This window comes from Amblyomma americanum, chromosome 2 (assembly GCF_052857255.1).
Source record: "Amblyomma americanum isolate KBUSLIRL-KWMA chromosome 2, ASM5285725v1, whole genome shotgun sequence".
Classification (NCBI taxonomy): domain Eukaryota; kingdom Metazoa; phylum Arthropoda; class Arachnida; order Ixodida; family Ixodidae; genus Amblyomma; species Amblyomma americanum.
The window spans coordinates 67,992,152-68,004,759 of record NC_135498.1 but is presented as its reverse complement, the minus strand read 5'-3'; the positions used below and the strand labels follow the sequence as shown (position 1 = coordinate 68,004,759).

Genomic DNA, 12,608 nt, shown 5'->3' with positions numbered 1-12,608 from the left:
CGGGAACTGTAGTTCAAGCCCAAGAAAAGGGCTGGATGGATGATGAGCTTCAGCTTGACGGGGTAAAAAGCGCTTGGCAGAATCGTCCAGGTGCCATGTTGGCCAAACAATCACTCTTAATCTTGGACAGCTCCCGTGGTCACTTGACGGATAGGTTTGAAGAATGCCTGCGCAGTATCCTCACAGACATGGCCGTTATTCTGGGTGGCCTCATTGGCATGCTGCAACCCTGGACATCACCATTAATTAGCCTTTTAAGATTGAATTCCGAAGGCTGTACACAAAATGGATGGCAAATGGCAATCGCGAGGAGATGCTGACCGGCGGCTCAAGAGGGGCACCGCTCACGCCTGTGTTTGGCTGGATTTTGTCCACACGTGGAACTCCATATCTACGGACACTGCATCTTGCAATTTCAAGGTGACCGGAATTTCAAACAGTTGAGATGGGACTGAAGACGACCTCTTGTGGAGGTGGACATGTACCAGAGCACAGCACCACCTCGGAGTCGAAATACTTGGCGAGTGAGGATTGAACGGTAAATAAGCGCTGCGCATTCTCTGACTGGTGTGTTTTTACTTGAACAAACACGCGCACGCATGCTCGCACACACGCACGCACACACACACACATTTTCGCACATCGGGTGCATGGGCCGCACTCCAAAGATTGGTCCTCGAATCTGGAAAAAGAAGTGCGGCCCTCACACGTGTTTATACGGTACTTTGTTTATAGCTTAAGTTTTCACTGCTTAGTCCATGCATTCAATTAGCTCCCCGTGTTAGTGGTTCGTGTTACGGGCTAGTGAGGCCTCTCCTTGAATAATTTAGAATTCTGAATGACATACTAACTTTTTTTTTTTTTACAAAGAGTTCCTTGTATGGCTTCTACCATAACAGGCATAGCCATGTAGCACTTCCCCAGAACAGAAATATCGGCAAGTTGGTTCGGTTCCATTACAAAACGGTGTGAGATGACACCAACGACACAATCAGCAAGGTGCTGGTGGTGCCTTTCCTTCATCTTTTGTCTTTGCTGTTCTGCACTGATTTGCAAAAACAGCACTTCCTCATCAATGGGTACCGAAGGCAATGGGAGCACACATACCTTGCTGATGAAGCTGATGGGGAAACCATGGCACTTCCCTGCTTCTGGCTTTTTGCCCCTGCAGACACCACAGAGCAAGATCAATAATTTCCCCTCCAATTATGTTAATGCAAGCAACAATTAGCAGGTTGATGCCGCTAGAAGCACATTGCATACATGTAACACCACAGCAAAAAGGTTATTAAATGAGGGAACTCCACAAAGCAGAACAGCATTGTTACAAACATGGCACAAGCATTCAACACGAATGGAAAAGAAAACATGGATAACAGAGACAGTCTTCAGAGAGATGGCAAATAGAGAATTTCAAAGAAGCATGCAGCATACTCTCAATATGTTGCAAAGTGCGAAAGTTCCTGCATTTGGACCTGGTAATAATAAGCGAGGCATTAGCAGGGAAGTCTTACCACTGCGTTAGAGCTAAACATTTTGCTGTATGACCTCCATCTAGGTTGTGCAATTAAAGGTGCGTGAACATTGAAATTTTGAATTGTAACCAATCGAATAATTTGAATAACTTGAAATAAATTGATTTAACCAATTAGTACACCATTCTTGAATGTCCATTATGTATTCAAATTCTCAAATCAAACAGTAATTAGTCAAATATTTTTATTCAAGTTCTGAACATCTAATACTAAGAGTTCTTAAAAATATTTTAAACTCCAAACAATGAGCAGCTCATTCATCCCTCCAAGACTGACTTTACCAAGTTCAAATATTGGCTGCCATTCAACAGTCTATGCTAGGCTACACCAAATGGCTCCAATTATAGTTTGCAATACTCCCTGTGAAAACATGCCATGCACAACTACCGGCAGCAGAGCTCCACCTATGTGGTCAGCTTGCCTGAAATGCCACACAGCTGGCACATAGGTGATGTGGTTCTTTCCACAAAGCATGCTTGCTGCTACATCTACTGCCAATTGCCACTATGCAAAGGTGCCCTGAACAATTAGGGTGCAGGAAAATTATACTCCTACTGCTGTTATGTGTACTGCATTTGAAGGCGATAAATAAATACATGTTCAAATGATACCGTATTTACACGATTGTAAGTCAACCTATTTTTTAAAATTTGAAAATCCGAAGCGGTGGGGGTCGACTTACAATCGAAATGAAAACATCGCACTATAAGTAAAGGCGAGACAAACGAGATATCAGGCATACTACAGCGTGGTTGCATTTTTGCTGCGTCGCTCCGTCGCATCACTCTTGGTACTGGCCTTGAGCAGCTGCTACGTTAACGCGCAGAACTGGCATCCCCTCCCCTCGCGCGCAGGCAGCGGCCGATGGCGGCTATCGATAAACAGCAAACTGGCACCCCACACTCCCCCACACGTGGCTGCTGACTGCGGTTGCTGATAAGCGGCGGCGGCCCGATAACGCAATCCCATTCTAAGAGAAGCTCAAGTGTCCAACAAGTTTTCTTTTTACTGCGCTCAAGGGAGCGCTGATAGTTGATGGAAGGGCCACTGTTCCAATCGAGGTGGCACCCCCACTCGGAACGGCAGCGGCGCTGGAAAGTGTCGGTAGCCGACAGAAGAGCCGACGCCACTCACGCGTAGTTTCTCTTTGGCTCTGACGCATTTGACTACTGCCAGCCGCGTTTCACAAGTTTTTAATGAGGTGCTTTCGTCAGTCACCATTTGTACTCCAGGTCCGGCAAGCGCCTGGCGATCGTTCACGGCTACATGCAAGATGGCTACCGTTTTTTACGCCGAAGAAACGAACAGCCGCGCGCCGGGCTGCAAGTTTGACGTTTGCAGCGGGTTATACAGGTGTGGCAGCTGCAGCGAGAAAAATTTTCAGCTGTTCCATGCGATGTTGTGATGTGGCTGTTTGCTAAGTGCAAGATTTTGCTGGATGACGACGTTAGAACGACGTGCTGTGGGACCGCAGCAGCGATCACGACGGCAGCACTAGTGAGGACGATGGCGAGTAGTCCAGTGACTAATACATTTTCGTTTTGGAATGTGTCCCCGGGCATGCCCGCGCGCAGCAGCCGATAGCGGCTGGTGATAAATGGCAGCCGCTGGATAATGCTATAGCGTTCAGCTATTCAAGGCCAAGCTTAAACAACCTCGGAAGTTATTTTTTATTTTTCGGAAATGTGATTTGGGGGGTTGACTTACCGTAAAAAAGCTGAATATAGGTAAAACTTTTTTTCAAAAAATTATGGCGAAAAGTCGACCCCCGTCTTATATACTGGTCATTGGCGGAAAAACTATGGAAGTCTTGCAACAATGGGCAGCTGAAGTCAACAGCCTCCACCACCTTAGCCATCAGCAGCAGTGCGGAATGGTGGCGGCACCGCCATTTTGCATTTCCGTCGTTGCAAAGCTATTTCGTTAAAACTTAAGGCTGCTTTTTCACATTTTGTTTCAAAATGAGCGGAAGCTGACGACAATTCACCGTCGCCTTAAAAAAAAAACGTGACTAAGTACGCGGAAGCTCACAGCAACCTGGCGGCAAGGCGCGAATTTGGAGTATCCGAAAAGAGCATTCATTACTGGCGGAGGCAGAAGCTGCATATTACAACTCGCAGCAATCAGAAGAAAACATCATTTCATGGGCGGACCGCAGCATATCCAGAATTGGAAGGAAAGGTTGCACTGCGTGCAAGATAGCTGCCTGTGACTGCCGAATGCATCCACGTGAATGCGATACAACTTGCAGCAACCAGAAGAAAACACCATTCCAAGGGTGGACTGCAGCGTATCCAGAATTGGAAGGAAAGGTTGCACTGCGTGCAAGATCGCTGCCTGTGACTGCCGAATGCACCCGCGTGAATGCGGTACAACTTGCAGCAACCAGAAGAAAACATCATTTCATGGGCGGACCGCAGCGTATCCAGAATTGGAAGGAAAGGTTGCACTGCGTGCAAGATCGCTGCCTGTGACTGCCGAATGCATCCGCGTGAATGCGGTACAACTTGCAGCAACCAGAAGAAAACATCATTTCATGGGCGGACCGCAGCGTATCCAGAATTGGAAGGAAAGGTTGCACTGCGTGCAAGATAGCTGCCTGTGACTGCCGAATGCATCCACTTGAATGCGATACAACTTGCAGCAACCAGAAGAAAACATCATTCCAAGGGTGGACTGCAGCGTATCCAGAATTGGAAGGAAAGGTTGCACTGCGTGCAAGATCGCTGCCTGTGACTGCCGAATGCATCCGCATGAATGCGGTACAACTTGCAGCAACCAGAAGAAAACATCATTTCATGGGCGGACCACAGCGTATCCAGAATTGGAAGGAAAGGTTGCACTGCGTGCAAGATAGCTGCCTGTGACTGCCGAATGCATCCGCGTGAATGCGGTACAACTTGCAGCAACCAGAAGAAAACATCATTTCATGGGCGGACCACAGCGTATCCAGAATTGGAAGGAAAGGTTGCACTGCGTGCAAGATCGCTGCCTGTGACTGCCGAATGCATCCGCGTGAATGCGGTACAACTTGCAGCAACCAGAAGAAAACATCATTTCATGGGCGGACCGCAGCGTATCCAGAATTGGAAGGAAAGGTTGCACTGCGTGCAAGATAGCTGCCTGTGACTGCCGAATGCATCCACGTGAATGCGATACAACTTGCAGCAACCAGAAGAAAACACCATTCCAAGGGTGGACTGCAGCGTATCCAGAATTGGAAGGAAAGGTTGCACTGCGTGCAAGATCGCTGCCTGTGACTGCCGAATGCATCCGCGTGAATGCGGTACAACTTGCAGCAACCAGAAGAAAACATCATTTCATGGGTGGACTGCAGCGTATCCAGAATTGGAAGAAAAGGTTGCACTGCGTGCAAGATCGCTGCCTGTGACTGCCGAATGCATCCGCGTGAATGCGGTACAACTTGCAGCAACCAGAAGAAAACATCATTTCATGGGCGGACCGCAGCGTATCCAGAATTTGAAGAAAAGGTTGCACTGCATGCAAAATTGCTGCCTGTGACTGCCGAATGCATCCGCGTGAATGCGGTACAACTTGCAGCAACCAGAAGAAAACATCATTTCATGGGCGGACCACAGCGTATCCAGAATTGGAAGGAAAGGTTGCACTGCGTGCAAGATCGCTGCCTGTGACTGCCGAATGCATCTGCGTGAATGCGGTACAACTTGCAGCAACCAGAAGAAAACATCATTTCATGGGTGGACCGCAGCGTATCCAGAATTGGAAGAAAAGGTTGCACTGCATGCAAAATTGCTGCCTGTGACTGCCGAATGCATCCGCGTGAATGCGGTACAACTTGCAGCAACCAGAAGAAAACATCATTTCATGGGCGGACCACAGCGTATCCAGAATTGGAAGGAAAGGTTGCACTGCGTGCAAGATAGCTGCCTGTGACTGCCGAATGCATCCGCGTGAATGTGGTACAACTTGCAGCAACCAGAAGAAAACATCATTTCATGGGCGGACCGCAGCGTATCCAGAATTGGAAGAAAAGGTTGCACTGCATGCAAAATTGCTGCCTGTGACTGCCGAATGCATCCACGTGAATGCGATACAACTTGCAGCAACCAGAAGAAAACATCATTCCAAGGGTGGACTGCAGCGTATCCAGAATTGGAAGGAAAGGTTGCACTGCGTGCAAGATCGCTGCCTGTGACTGCCGAATGCATCCGCGTGAATGCGGTAGAGATCGTGTGTGCCTCTAGACTCGCGAGGGCGCAATTCAAGGGCTCGCCATTCTGGGTGCGGCGAATCATGAAGAGGAGGACTTTTGCTCTACGGCGCTGTACTTCTGTGCGCCAGAAACAAACACGCAAGTGGCTGGGCATGCGATACTGTTAAAAAATTGGCCGGGTGTACATACGAGCAGCATTTAAATGAAAATAAATACTGTCACCATTGTGAAACCTGTTGAGTCGCATTTGTTTCAAGATAAGGGTGTCTTTCGGTACTTTTTCTATTAAAAAAGATTTTTTTCATTTTCAGAATTGGTTAGTTAGGGGGTCGAGCTATATTCCGGTCCGACCTATAGTCCGGTTTTTACGGTACATTCGAGTCAACTTACAATCGTGTAAATATGGTAAGCCAGGTAACAACACTGAAGAAAAAAAATATACACAGAGTGAAATGTGCCCAAGGACCATAAAGAAGTGAAGTATCATGCACAGCTTTCGCAAATAGTTGTCTTAGACGTAAGCCATCTTTTTATACTCACAATCGTTCTGGCTTTGCATGACTGACTTCTCAAACAAATGTGCTACTAAACACAAAAGTATGGTATGCAGCGTCTGTCTCGAAGCTTCATGTGGGCCATGCGGATGCTGTAGTGGAGGGCTCCAGATTATAATTTCAAGCACCTAAGGTTCCTTGACGTACACTGACATCGCGCAGCACACAAGCATTTTTGCAGTGCACCTCCACAGAAATATGGACACCCATGGCTAGAATTTGATCCTGTAACCCAATTTTAATTATTCTGCCAGCATTCAATTGAGGCTGAAATGTGACAATTCACACAAGCCCCTCTAAAGAGCGAGTGCAACACGCTGGCTATGCAAGTATGTGAAATCGCATGCCTAGGCATTTGCTGGTGACAGTTAATGGTGTGCAACCAGGTAATTGGGACGAAAAAAGAGTTGCGGCAAAGCCAAACACTTCGTTCAAATCATCCCACTCACCCTTGAAGAGCTCGTCCAGTGACAAAGGAGTGCCCTTGTTGTGCTGTGAGGACGATGGCTGCTGAGTTGGTGACACACTGCAGGGCATCGGGCTTGCTGCCTTTTGCAGCCCCAACCACAGGGAGGCAAAGTCTGAACTGCTTTCTTTGGACACTTCGGATGAAGGCGATGACTGGGAATTGAAAAAAAAAAAAAGACAGAGAAAGCTATCAGCACATGAAAATGCCACTGCCCCTCTTAACTCCTGAAGCAGCAATGAATGGTGCCAGCTGCCCCCACTGTTTTTAAAAACATCACTCACGTAGCCAGGTATAAAAGCTTCTCCTGTCAAAGCTACTGACTAGTTCACTCTAAAGCCTCACACACAGGCAGCATTTGATCGTGGTGGGCTCTGGATAACACCAAGAGCCATTATGTGACCTTCTCTGCCCAAAACAAAATGCAGTCTCATCTACAACAATCTTGGACACAAAAATTTATAATTTTGCAGCTTACCGTGCTAAGTGCCATCTATTGCTAGGGTGATTAATAGCCTGATGCTTTTCCTACATCTTCTTTTAACAGCCCACTAGGCAACTTATGGCAGCCCGATTCGCTTCTACACTGTACAGTGCATTTACCTGTATGTACTGTGTGCTGAACCCACCCAAAGCCAATTGGGAAAATATGGTGCCCAAGCTTGTCAATGGTCAAAACTAATCGCCAAACATTTCTCCAAACTGTGCAAAGTTCCAAGCATGCATTAGAAAATAATTTAGGCAAAAGAACCACTTGTGGCTGCCCTCAATAGCTATGCAAGAGGTTGCTGCCAACAGCGCTCATATTTGCAATTTTGGAGTGAATTCTATTGGTCGCATTTAAGATGTCACCACAAACTGGCCACTGCTGCGACAGCACAGGAAACAAAAGGAGCATGGGCATGTCTATGAACAGGACCCTGTTCCACCATTAACCCTTTCAACATCAAGAAAAATCATGAAAATTCCTGTGCCCAATGGCTCACATCATGCTCAGTCCTGAAATGGCCACACAGATGGCTGCAAAAGTTCACAGAACATGGATGCTGTGGAGAAATTAAGCCACAAAGCTTTAAATTCCGGCACACAGATAAGTGCAACCTTCGTTGTTCGGTTCTAGGCAGTGGCAAGCTTATTGCAACACATGTTCCTTTTGCAACTGGTGCAGCTGGCTCAACTTTCCATTTTCCCTTATGGCAGCACCCGCAAAGTGAAGCCTGCCAAGCTCACCTTTTGTGCCTCGAATGGAGAGTTCGGAGAGTGGTGGAACCTGTTCCTCGGCTGCCGACGTTGTGGAGACAGCTCCTGCCAGCCATTGTTCAGGTTTGATCTCGGCCTGTTACCCATTGCCTAATCCCAGAAAAAGACATGAGTGAATGAAGTCAGCCAAATTATAGCTGAACACCCATTATAATTTACTTTCCACGGCATTGAAACATTTCAGCATTCACAGAGAATGCCCACAAGTTTTTTCATGCTTCCCATCTTTCAACATCACAACTGCATCAAGCTCCAATCCCACAGGCTGGTGATTTCCGAACGCATCCATTGCACCAACGATAGATGCACTACTTTTGTAGCGAATCGGCTGCTGACCTGAAAGACATGGGTTCGATCCCGGCCACGGTGGTCGAATTTCGATGGGGGCGAAATCATATAGAGGTCCGTGTACTGTGCGATGTCAGTGCCTGTTAAAGAAGCCCAGGTGGTCGAAATTTCCGGAGCCCTTCACTATGGTGTCCCTTATAGCCTGAGTCACTTTTGGACGTTAAGGCACCATAAACCAAAATTTTCCTGCTGCTGGCAAAAAAAAAGTTGTGAAAGAAAAATTAATTTTTAAATAAATGGCTTGCTCATTAGAAAATTACACTTATTTTCTTCTGTTATGTCTTTTAATGACTCTTGCAGACCAACATGATTGCACAGAAGTTTTCCAGTAAGAGGTATACTGGCCTTTTCAACTTCCGCAAGTGCAGGTTGCATTCGAACTTCAGCTAAAGCTTGTGTAAGGCATGCGGGAACTAATAAAGGAATAGCTATAGAAGTGCGTTTACTTGTGCGCACCACTGGCTGACCCTTGATTTCTGTGTCCTCTCTCAAATCGCCACGTCAAAGCGGCATGCAAGACAGAATCTGCACATGTTTATCAAAAAGGACACGCTCTATCAATACCCATTTTTACAGCACCAGCTGTTACAGAGAAGCTAAGTTTAGTTGATGGGGGTTTAACGTCCCAAAGCGACTCGGGCTATGAGGGACGCCACAGTGAAGGGCTCCGGAAATTTCGACCACCTGGGGCTCTTTAACGTGCACTGACATCGTACAGTACACGAGCCTCTAGAATTTCGCCTCCATCGAAATTTGACCGCCACGGCCAGGGTCGAACCCACGTCTTTCGGGTCAGCAGCCGAGTGCCATAACCCCTGAGCCACCGCGGCGGCTGTTACAGAGAAGCTGTCCAACGATCGCATCATCTATATGAAATGAAATGACATTACAGGTCATGTGACCGCATACAGCCCATTGTAAAATGCTCGACAAGACCTGTTTAACTCCCTGAGTCAGCAGGCATTGTGTTTATGGACAAACAGTATAAATGCCAACTGCTTAGGATAGTAGTAAAATTTTTTCCGTTATGCTACTGACCCATTTGGATGCCCGACATCAATTTCTTAAGTGAACCTGTAAACAAGGTGCACTCATACAAGTCCCGGCTGTCTAAATTTTCCAGCTGTGCTGCCTGGAGGCCAGCCTGTGTGAACTAAAGCAGGCCATGGCTTGTTTGCTAATGTGATGAGGGTCATGCTTGATAGTAACAATCTTCTGCACTGCCAGTGCGCTGTGCTCTGTCATCACAAAGCATCTCATGATGCGCCTGAATGCACCAAAAGTAACAAAATAAAACCTGCAGCAATATTATACTCAATATATATGAACTTCAGCGATGTCATATTGTTACATAGTGGTGATGGCAGGCAGTCAGGAAGGACTAGCAGACTTGCCTCAAACCTGAATGCTGTTCTGTGCCGGCTAACAGAAAAAACTAAAAAAACTCGGTGACTGCAATAAATAGCAAGTGTGCTCAGCAGCTGTCAAAAGACAATCACTGCTTCTCTTGGCCACTCATTTTAAAAGTAGTGAAGCACTTTTGAAATAAGGTAGACAAAGCACTTTTAGTAATCTATGGCTACAATCAGTTGGCTACAATCTTGTGGGAGAAGTTGCGTCACAAGCTAAGTGGTAAGGACCCCTGCCAGAGGGTTCGAGCATGAACAAGCAGCTTCGCGTGAATATGCATGGCCATATCACATTATCATATGCAACTGTATCAGATGATGGTAAAAATTTTAACACTTTAATGAATATTTCTGAAAATTTTTAGGTATTGTGCCCCCCCTGAATGATTATTAGGATGCACACATGCCACTGAATGCATCTTACCTGAGCATACGTTTCAGCTTGCTGCTGCTGGCGACGCGCAGGCACCTGGTAGAGCTGCTGGCTGCGCTGGCTCCGACTGCCGTGCGACATGTTCACCAGGAACAGAGTGGAAAGGCGGTAGCCCCGATGTGCCGAGCACCGCAGTGCCAGGCCACCGGCAAACGTCTCGTCAAACACGACCTCGCACATCTGCGGCTCATTCTCCTCCTCTGCGCCCGACAAGAGAACAACAGCCAACTGGAGAAGCTCTCCCCTCACAGGACGTGCTTTTCATCACCCCCATCACTTTAGTATTTTGTAATCATATTTATATACTTTTTATTGTCTTTACATGGTTCCCTCACCCCAGTCCTATGTGATGCCCTTTAAGGGCTCTTAGGGCAAATAAGATGAATGAATGAATGAATCGTAATCACCCTGCTTATCTGAACTGAAAGTCAGAAGCCCATCCCACTAAACTCCAGCTAGCCCACCACCAGGTGCCTGCACCAGGTGCAGCCACTGGTGAAGGACAAGGCTGAAGTTTCCAAGAACAGTTAGAATGCAGGACCACTTGATACAATTTTGCAGCTAGATGGACACATGAACAGCATCTCTACAGTCGCCGACCTATTTTTCAAACTCGAAGGGACCCGAAAAATGGTACGAATATTCAAACAGTCCGAAAAATCTGTGAAAAACAAAAAAATCACTTTATTGAGATGAAATCGGCTTTAAAATGTCGCTGATTTTACCTTGCAGCAAATTTCTCTTGCTGGTGACGATTTGCGCCTGTTTTTTCGCCAAAGTTGTGCTTTCACTGTACACTCTAGACAGCAACGTCACAGCATTTAGTTGAATACTTCCCACGCTTCTTTGACGGACCCGGCGGCACCGGCGGGGCCATGTTGTCCACAACACGAGTGTGCACCACAGCGCTCGTCAAACACACGCAAAGACAAGGCACTTTTAGTTCAAAGCAGTGGAACCGCCGGACGCAATCACAAAAAGGCGAAGGGATGTAACTTTGTGAAGACTGGGCGCCACTTGGACGACGCGGTCAGAGAAACCCAAGGGACGAAACGGCAAATGGCGAACGTATGAGACCCGCCGCGGTGGCTCAGTGGTTAGGGCGCCTGGCTACTGATCTGGAGTACCCGGGTTTGAACCCGACCGCGGTGGCCGCGTTTCGATGGAGGCGAAATGCTAAGGCGCCCGTGTGCTGTGCGGTCAGTGCACGTTAAAGAACCCCAGGTGGTCGAAATTATTCCGGAGCCCTCCACTACGGCACCTTTCTTCCTTTCTTCTCTCAGTCCCTCCTTTATCCCTTCCCTTAATGCGTGGTTCAGGTGTCTGCCGAGATGTGAGATAGCTACTGCGCAATTTCCTTCCCCCAACAACCAATTTTCAACGTATGGGACAAGCGAAAACTGCCCGCAACAACGTCGGCGACAAAAGCAAGTTGACGGCGATGACAATCCGACTGCCACCTCGAAGTGTAAGAGATCGCAGGGACCTCTACTGGCAAAAATGAGGTACCGAAAATATGCCAAGCCAATCCAACTGCAACGTAAATCCACCTCAATCCAAGATGGCGCTCTTGCGCCGGTGAAAAGCCGATAAGATGGCCGATTTTGGCCTGCAGGCGACTGAAATTCGTCCGAAAAATCGAACTTTTGGACTTTTGAAGTCCGAAATATCCGTCGCAAATATGTATGCGCTTCTATGGGGCGACTGACGGTGCCTCATTGGGGTCCGAAATATCCTACAAATCCGAATTATTGGAGTCCGAATTACCGTCGGCTACTGTATTATGGTTGAGCATTCAAAATAGTTTTTTGCCAGTTGATGCAGTTCAGATGATTATTAACGCGACGACGCTAAAGGCCCCATTGTCCAGAAAGCCAGCCCGGTGTCGGCATTGTGAGCAAGAAATCACAAGCATGACTCTGGCAGGTGGTGCCAGTGAACAACCTAGGAGGCAGGTGGGCCACCTTGGTTACGTGACCTTGCGGCTTCATCACAACCTGCCCACTGGATAGTGAGAAAACTGCCCACCATGGCAGGCAGCAGTTAAATTAATGGTTAGTCGCTCGGGAAGAGCAACCAGGGCCGCACAAGGCCCACTGCTGGGAGCACCTGCCGTCGCAGGGCAGAGGCACATTGCTTAACAGCTGTACCACTGCACCAAGAGAGGTATGAGGACTCCCAGGGATCTATGAATGTAAAGTACAGAATGACATTCTGCACACATGGGAATAAACCCGCTTTGCTATCGCATCATACCCTTAAGGCGGAGCTTAAGTGTCCCTTCCAAATTTTAATGTGAGATAAATGACAAGTTACCGTCAAGAACCATGCTTTTACGTTGCAGCTACTAGCCACAACACTGTTATGCGCAGGGCACTTAAAAAGGAAGTAGGGCTCTACGCACACAT

General features: G+C 47.4%; 1 protein-coding gene across 1 annotated transcript in view; it reads right to left on the bottom strand.

Annotated features, from left to right (window-relative positions):
* The window catches only part of pcm (5'-3' exoribonuclease pacman), a 79,136-nt gene that overhangs the window by 24,231 nt on the left and 42,297 nt on the right, over nucleotides 1-12,608 (bottom strand). Inside the window, exons 30-33 of the mRNA XM_077654557.1 lie at nucleotides 10,192-10,400; nucleotides 7,981-8,100; nucleotides 6,734-6,905; nucleotides 1,108-1,165 (exon numbers count right to left, since the gene is read on the bottom strand). Of these exons, the coding sequence (XP_077510683.1) occupies nucleotides 1,108-1,165; nucleotides 6,734-6,905; nucleotides 7,981-8,100; nucleotides 10,192-10,400 (559 nt within the window). The remainder of the gene's footprint in view (nucleotides 1-1,107; nucleotides 1,166-6,733; nucleotides 6,906-7,980; nucleotides 8,101-10,191; nucleotides 10,401-12,608) is intronic.